This window comes from Alnus glutinosa, chromosome 4, assembly GCF_958979055.1.
Source record: "Alnus glutinosa chromosome 4, dhAlnGlut1.1, whole genome shotgun sequence".
Classification (NCBI taxonomy): Eukaryota; Viridiplantae; Streptophyta; class Magnoliopsida; order Fagales; family Betulaceae; genus Alnus; species Alnus glutinosa.
Genome location: NC_084889.1, coordinates 9,870,774 through 9,879,516, shown reverse-complemented (window position 1 = coordinate 9,879,516; position 8,743 = coordinate 9,870,774). Strand labels below are relative to the sequence as shown.

At 35.8% G+C, this 8,743-nt stretch overlaps 1 protein-coding gene across 1 annotated transcript; it reads left to right on the top strand.

Annotated features, from left to right (window-relative positions):
• Positions 1 to 1,142: 1,142 nt before the first annotated feature.
• On the top strand, positions 1,143 to 3,971 carry LOC133865331 (SUMO-conjugating enzyme SCE1-like). Its single transcript, XM_062301718.1, has 5 exons — positions 1,143 to 1,398; positions 1,501 to 1,584; positions 3,191 to 3,343; positions 3,451 to 3,564; positions 3,664 to 3,971. The coding sequence occupies exons 1-5, from the start codon at positions 1,330 to 1,332 to the stop codon at positions 3,724 to 3,726; spliced, it is 483 nt and encodes a 160-aa protein (XP_062157702.1). The 5' UTR covers positions 1,143 to 1,329; the 3' UTR covers positions 3,727 to 3,971.
• The last annotated feature ends 4,772 nt before the right edge of the window (positions 3,972 to 8,743 follow it).

Below are 8,743 nucleotides of genomic sequence, written 5' to 3'. Positions count from 1 at the left end.
TAATCAATTCTACTTACCTCCGAACGCAAATTTCAATATCCAAGAATTTCTTCATACTCCTTACTGATTTTAATATGTTCCTATGTGTAGGGGGTATATGCAGATGCGGTGTTTTTTTGTTGTAATTTCCGCAACAGTACTTCCAAAATACAAGTATCACTTTTAGATATTCATATCCGCATCATATTCTTATTAACTGCATTCATGTGGTTATTAAATGCAGTTATTATCAGTTATTTGCATATTATGTAATGAGTTTTCTGGGCCTTCTTTGAGTCTCTATTATGACCTATTTTAAATGATTTTAAAAATAATTTAGGTCGATTTTTAGTGTTTCGAACTTGTTTTAATTTTTCTTAAGCCATAATCTTTTGAAAATATATTGATTTTACATTACTTTTGCCTTTTTGTCTAAGTGTTACACGAGAAAGTAACACAGCCAACCAAATCAATTTAAACATAATCTACACCTAATCCAAAAAGATGTCATTTTAATATTAAATACCAAAACGACGTCGTTTTGATGAATTTATTAAATATAATATATATAAGAAATATAAAAGGTATGCGGATGCAGTTATTAACTGCAACTGCATCCGCATATACAAATAGTAATTTTTATTAATCGGATCTGCATGTGCGGATGGTTAATATCCGCTTGCATTTACACTTCTATCTCTACGTAATCAATTGAAGAAAAACACATTTGAGTATGAGTTTACTTATTTTGAAAATAGGAACCTTAAATCCTTCAAGAATCCTTATATATATAGGGTATGCGGATGCTGTTAATAACACATATAAGTTCATTAGGTGCATATGTTGTATAACACACAAATTAAATGTTTCCTCTAGACGGAGCATTGGTATTATTAGGATTTAAAGATGATTAAATCAGGCCCTAATCAATGATCCGATTTCATAGTTTAAATCTAGCTTTGAATATCTATTTGTTTTAGGATTTGGGGTTTGAAGAAAGAAAAAGACATCTCTTATCATGTTTCTTCTAGGCATCTCCTATCCTGTAGTTGTTTTATCTAATAAAATCCTCCCCAGACGACTAATAAAGCAAAGATGAATGATGAAGGAAATGCATACAAAAGAGAAAGGAAAGTCGTAAAAGATGGCTAAATAGAGAGAAAAAGAATCTTCCATATTAAATTAAATAATAAATAAATAAAAATTAGGTGACGATTAATAAAACGGAGACTATATTTGAAACGGGACTCTTTCGATGACTTAAATTGCTTGCTCCGGCAGAGGATTCCAAATTGCTCAAGGGCGAAACCCCATTCCAGTCGCAGACCAAAAGAGAGAGGGAGGGAGAGAATGTCTGGAGGAATTGCGCGTGGCCGTCTTGCCGAGGAGCGTAAATCCTGGCGTAAGAATCACCCCCATGTCCGTACGCTCACTTTCAATTGCCTTTCTTCTATATCCTCCCTTGACGTTCTTCCTTACTTTTTGTTTATCTACTCATTCGTTCAATTCGTTCATCGTTAGGGCTTTGTGGCTAAACCGGAGACCGCTCCAGATGGGTCCGTGAATTTGATGATCTGGCAGTGTATCATCCCTGGCAAGCCTGGGGTGAGTCCTTTTATTTATTTTCTTCTTTATGCCATTAGTGCGATTTGGGAACTTTGCATGTTTGACAAATATCCCATTAATGCAAATTGTACAGAAAGGGTTGTGAATTTCTTTCTTTTCTGGATGGTTATATATTGGTGATGATATAAATATTGATTTATTGTCCCCCTTCATCCGTTGCTTTCTGCTAGTTTTAATTTTTTGAGCTTTCACTAAGTGCAATGTTCCTTTTAATTCTTAATCTTGAATTACACCCTATGGGGGTTTGATATGATTGCAAAAGAGTTGGTTTAGTGAACTGGTCTTGCGGGACATAGACTAGTAAATGCACATAACAAGGACAAGGGAGTGATATGCATTAGGTAATCTAGCTTGCAAAAGGATAATGGGACGTGGGTCGAGTAGTGATGGATGGCATGATGGTCTCTGATGTGAGAAAATACATGCTCTTGGATAGATTTGATTTGGGAAGCAGAATTTTTGTTGCTGACCCAAATAGTTAAACAAGGGTGTGTTGATTCCATGGTAATGGGTATTAATCATGGAATTTGCAACTGAATTGTGGAATGCGATTTTTCAGCTATTTGGTGTTGATTAGGTTATACCTCGAAGGGTGAGTGATTTGTTGGGAAGTTGGAGGGGACAATTTGGAACTCGTCATGCTTTGCAAATCTGGAGGTCGGCTCCTTTGTATATAGTGTAATATCTTTGGCGAGAATGGAACGCAAGGAATTTTGAAGATCGTGGGAGTGGTTTGTTAGAGATAAAGAAGATGATACTACATTCCCTGTATACATGGAAAGTGGCCTGAAATAGTGTGCATGTCTCTAATTTTTCTGAGTTTTTGAAGTTATGTGCTTCTTTCCTATATTTTAGGGGTTCTCTTGTATTAGTTGTATACTCCCTGTATACTAGGGTTGCACCCATTTGCGCTTTGATTGAATTTACATTATTTATAAAAAGAATAAAAACAAAATTAATTTTTTACACTGTTTTTATTTAAGTAGGATTCTACCATTCATTGGCTCTTTTGGAAGGTGGAGTTTTACCAGCAATCTCTAGCACTATTAGTATCTGAAGAGTTTTCAAAGTAAGCTTGGTTTAGTTGGTGGGGAGTTTCAGTAACTCAGGGTAGAACTGGGACTGGATATGTTTCAGAAGCTGTAATGTATTGGATGTGTAAAATTGCAAGCTGGACATCTTGGTGTTCTCGACAATATAATGGAACTGTTTGAGCTTATTTAGTACATGACATGAAGTTATTTGAGGGCTTTTCACAGAGGTACTAGGGGTGAGATAAGGAGCTAGAGGTGATGTAGTTATGTGACAATTATTTCTGTAGATACATTCTTTTTTACTTTGAATGTTGAGGTTGGTAACGGTAATTATCAGGTTTTCTTTTGTCTGAGGCTACGTGATTTAATGATTTTCCATTTCTATGGATTTAGAGGTTATTTCAAATGCTAAGTGAAAGCAAATTGAAGGAGTTCTCTTTAAGCTTTTAGGAATTTTTTGGAAGTATAAGACCAATATAACATTATGGTGTAATTGCATTGGTTTGATGCCTCATTTTATTATAAATGCGTATATCTTCCTGATATTGCAGACTGATTGGGAAGGTGGCTACTTTCCTATTACCATCCAGTTCAGTGAAGATTACCCTAGCAGGCCCCCAAAGTGCAAGTTTCCACAAGGTTTCTTCCACCCAAATGTCTACCCCTCTGGAACTGTGTGTTTGTCAATCCTCAATGAGGACAGTGTAAGTACTCAACATTGCCATTGCATGGATTTGCAGATTGTGCTTCTTAGTACACAGGTTTGACTAAAAAAAATTGCAATTATATGATCTCTTAATATTGTTTTCAGGGGTGGAGACCAGCCATTACTGTAAAACAAATTCTAGTGGGCATTCAGGATCTGCTGGACCAACCCAACCCTGCTGATCCAGCACAGACCGATGGCTACCATCTCTTCATCCAGGTTTTTGCAATTCCACAAATCTCTAATTCTAGAATGCTTGTCCAAAATTTTAATGTCTTGCTAATGTGTAATTTTTACTTCTGTGGTCCCGTTTTGCAGGAACCAGCTGAGTACAGAAAAAGGGTGCGGCAACAGGCCAAGCAGTTTCCCCCTCTTGTCTAGCTTTATGCTTGCTTTTGCTGGATATGTTTAAATTATTTAACTGGTTCCAGAATTCTAAGATTGGACAACCTCATTAGAGGGATTCTCGCTGTCTTTTAAACATGGCTATAGGTTATTTCTTTAAATGTATATTTTATAGTGGAGTTGGTGTTATTGCATTCCGTTTTGGATGAAATACTTCAAAAGTCAGTTTTGTCACTGGCAAGTAAATTGATACACTTGATCCCTTGTTTTATTTTACTCAACATACTGGTCTATTCCATTCTATTCTATCCATTTCTGCCTGTTTTGCTCAATTTAGCTGATATTTGTGCTTCAGCTTCGGTATGCTTTTATTAAATTACTTTTGAAATCTCTTTTAAGACTTCAAAAGTCAGTTTTGTCAGAAACCAAGTCCTTAATCATTTGATTTGTGATTAAAAGGACTAATTTATAATCAATTGTTAGAACTTATGGTATTATAATGAGTTGGATGCATTTGCTTTGTCTTTTTGCATATATAGACTTTCCCATATATACATATATTTGAATGCAGAACCTAGACTATTTTGGTGCCGGTACTTTCCATTCCAATAAACAAACTGAAACGGTCATTGGAATAGAATTCATAACTTTGGTACCTCTTCTAAGTGCTCGTTGGCATAACCTGAAGACACAAGAAAATAACCCAGAAGAATAATCTCATTGTTGAGGAAGATCGCGTAATTGCCTTTTGCTAGTCTTTTACAGTAATTGAATCTGAGGATCTTTCATGTTGCAGTGACGAATTAAGGTTGAGGATGATAAGGACAGGTGGTGTTGTACTTGCAATACTACATTACCCAAACTAAAGGTAAATCTCTCATGGATTTGATCTCTCCAAAGGCTATTATACTCTTTTGGGTCTAGTGGGCTCTATTGGTCCAACCGGTGGGTGGATTTCAATGAGAATGATCCCTTTTTAAGGCAGCCGTATCATGACATGTCCTGTGATGTCTTGGGGTGGATCGGTCCCAAGGGATACAATTTGCTATTTCTTGGTTGGATTTAATGATATTAGCAGGATTTGCTTTAGAGCATTTCCCGTTCATAGCTTGACCAAAATGCTATTGCTATTTTGGACGATTGTCCAACCAAGCTTGGGCTCAAAAGGGCATGGTTTAGCTCAGTTTAACAATTGAGCAATCAGGGCAAGGCACCAGCCTAGAATCAACCACCCTCTTGGATAGGATCGATGGGATGCCGAAGTAATAGCTTTTGCTCTGTCGTATTTTCAGTTGCTTCACTCCAATCCCTGAGAGTCATGTGGATGGAAGAAAGGTTGAAAGAAGCTGCTTCAATGGGTGATCCTTAGAAAGAGCAAGTACAATGAGGGTGATCAAAACGTCAATTTTAATGATGTGCAAGGGATGATCACACCATAATAAGTGTAGTCATCCCTACACTTTTATTGTCTCCATGGAAGGTAATAACTTCCATAGAGGTCAAAGAAGAAGGGTTGCAATTCTTTATAAAGAGTTGCATAGATGCCTATAAATAAGCTATATAGGGGGTTAGAGAATAAAAATACACAATTTTCTGCCCACCTTCCCTTTTTTTGGCCTCCTGAATTTTCAGAGTAATTCTATCCGGCGATCATATGTCCATCTCCGCTGATGTGGCACCACGCCATGTTAGCCCTCAAACTTTTTTTTTTTTTTTTTAGAGTAATTCTATCCGGCGATCATATGTCCATCTCCGCTGATGTGGCACCACGCCATGTTAGCCCTCAAACTTTTTTTTTTTTTTTTAAAAAAAAAAAAAAAAGAAAAAAATTCAAAATCCAGCGTTAATTATACGCATTAGCCATTTTCTTTCTTCCCCAAAAGTTTTTCCCCCCAATCTTTCTCTCCCTCTCTCCATCTCCTCCCTCAACCCCACCGTCCAGTTCCATCTCCGGATCCCCAGCCGTTCTTCATTTCCGGTTCGGCTCCGACGAATCCGACGAACCAACCACCATAAGGTTTTCTTAGTTTTTTTTTTTTTTTTTTTTTTTTTTTTTTTTTTTTTCCGATCTTTCCTTTTGATTTTCTCACCAGATCCGGTATTTTTAGTTGTTTTTGGGTGAGATTTGGCTGAGATTTGGGCCCTTCTCATATACAAGTCGTCGGTGGCTTTATCTGTCTCTGTCACTCTCTTATTTGTTGAAATCTGCTTATCTTGTTATTTTGTTTTTCCTTTTTGGGTATGAATTTGCTAGTCTTGTTCTTTCCGCTATTACCTTTATTTTTCAATTTCTTTATCTTTTCTTTCAATGTGATGTAAAGACTCGTTTGTCTTTTAAGAATTCTGTTTTGAATACGACTCTATTTTCCACGTGGCTTTTCTCTTTTTATTTAATGTATCATCTAGTTAGAAGTGTATTAGTTGTAGGTTACTTGAATCTGTAATTGTGTTGTATTTCGAACTTCAATGCTTTTTCAACAAAAAAATAATTTAAAATTTTTTATTTTTTGTTCCCCTGGTTTTGACAAGGAGCAAAACAAATGTACATGCGAGGAAGGATTCTTCTTATATTTTATTTATTTTTGTGGGGTTTTTTGGAAAAATGCAAGAAATGTTAGGAATCTCGAAAGATCCTGAGAGAGACAGAATTATGTTGTGCCCTGTTTTTCCAACTAAGGTTAATTCTCTAGTTCTCACTTTTGGTAAGGGTTATGTTTTCATGTGTATGAGTTTGTTATGGATGGTTTTTTAAACAAGGATGACATTGAAAAGTGTTTGAATTTTAAATAAGGGTGATATTGAGTTTGTTATGGATGTAGATTCTCAGACAAGCTTACAGGGTCTGCTGGTTTGACTTGGATGTTTCTTCCTCTATTTGGTAAAGTGATTCATCTGAAAATGCTCATTTTTCTGGTTTCTAGGTTGGGCTTTTTGTCTCCATTAAGGGAGTCGAGTCTGTACTCTGTAGGATCATTAATTTGTGGTAGGCCTGGAATCCAGCAACTTAATGCTTGTCATAAACCTTGAGGAGCAAAACTAAAAATATATGCATTTTGTAGACAGGAAGGATGCTTTGTTGATATAATATTTTGTCAATGTCAGTAAGATTAGAATTGATATGGCATACTGTTTTGAGCTTCAGCCATTTCGAAGTTTCAGTCTTTATCTCCATGCAAGTCCTATGTCTAGTTGTGACCTTTTATTATCCATTGTACCAAAACTTGTACACTTGCTTCAACATATGCTCCAAGTGTTTGCACAAGGCCATTAAGAATCATGCTGATAGATTGATCATTCTTCAATTTTCCTATTACATTAGCATCAATATTTCCTATTTGAAGTATGTGCAAGCTTACCTATTTTTGTTTAAGCAGTACTTAGCAAACACTCACAATGAAGCCAAGACTTTAGAGACCGAGGCTCCTAAAGGGGTTGAATCAAGTTCAGGAGCAACTCGTCAAGTTGCATCGCCTGGTGTTTGAGGAAATGCTTCATTTGGTCACAGGGATATCTATAGTTCAAATGAACCCATTAGCATGAGGGGTGTTGCTAGTTTTGGAAGCCGGAGTAGAAAAGGGTCTCAGTGAAATAATAACATAGACCCTCTTCTCAGTGCATGTTTTAATGTAGTGTTCAGATTATATTATACGCTTAGATGCAGATGTACGAGATTTAGTTTTTTGCTAAAATGAGTTGTGTATGGAATGTGGCATTTGGTTTCGCTCCAGAAATTTTCATTTCTTGAATATATATATATATATATATATATATATAAATTTCAGTCAATTGGGTTTTCGAAATGATGGTATCTAACAAAATCATAACTCAATGGCATACCCAATAGCATTTTCAATTTCTTATTCTAAATAATTAATGGGGTCAGATAGGTATTAGCTTCAAATAGAGTATGACTTAAGTTCGATAATTAAGAGGGATGGAGCTACTGGCCAGTCGGGGGGGTATTCAAGGAGAAATGGAGAATATGTCAATTCAAAGAAGCCTTTACTATTCATTCTAAATTTTATATATGCATGTCTACAACATGTTGTGACATGAGAAATGGAAATTTTAACCTCAAAATTACAAAATAATTTCATGAACAAATAAAGAACAGGACATCCATGTCACATGCAGCCCTCAAAAGTATTCATAGTCTTAATCCTCACATTTTGTATGCAAGCTTGCCGCCACGTTCACAAATGCATGGTTCAAACAATTGTTATTCTCAAAGCTACTAGCTACACAAGAAATTCCAAAAAGATTAACATTACAATGAAAGTAAAAATATTACAGCAGTCTATTACAATAATCATAACAACTTCGAGGATATCCATAGGCCCTGATGCTATTATTTAGACCAATATCAACTGTAGTTGACGAAGATAAAGAGGATCTCGAGGCATGACAACTGTAGTTGTAGAAGGATACTCCATAGTTGGCAAATATCACTGTAAATGATTTACAAATAAACAAAAATTAAATTATGGACATCTTCGTTATTAATCAAATGATCACATAATAAAAAGTTCCTCAAAACCTATTGCACCTCATTTTAAAATCAACCAAAGAGATTACTGGCAGACACAAATCACAATCCATGGATTTCATTGACCACCATCATCCCTTGGTGGGCATTCTCACTAGTCCCTTAACCCTCAACCCCTTGTCCTTGGCACCACGAACCAAATCAGCACAAACTATCAATCACAAAAGGAACAAAACCTCAGTCCAATAGATGCCAAGTATTCCAATAAGATATTAGATTGAACCAACCATGAAAAACTCAACAATAATACAAAAACCTAAACACGACAATTAATGATAAAAACCCAATGTTGAAGATATCTAATATAGAACATAAACAAAAATTTATCTCAAAACAACTAAACCCAAATCAATCCTAAGATAATAATCAAAGAGTGTCCCATCTCTGATATTAAACCATTCTCAAAACCAAATTTATTACCATTTCATCATCATCACCATATGGACCAGAACAAAAAGAAAAATAAAAGCAAAAAACTAAGTGGGGGTACCTTTCTCAAGGTTCTTG

Excerpts from the sequence above, each read along its gene's own strand:
- LOC133865331 (XM_062301718.1), top strand. The coding sequence starts at position 1,330 with ATGTCTGGAGGAATTGCGCGTGGCCGTCTTGCCGAGGAGCGTAAATCC. Across the intron at positions 1,399-1,500 it reads GGCGTAAGAATCACCCCCAT|GGCTTTGTGGCTAAACCGGA; the intron begins GTCCGTACGCTC and ends GTTCATCGTTAG. Across the intron at positions 3,565-3,663 it reads GCTACCATCTCTTCATCCAG|GAACCAGCTGAGTACAGAAA; the intron begins GTTTTTGCAATT and ends CCCGTTTTGCAG.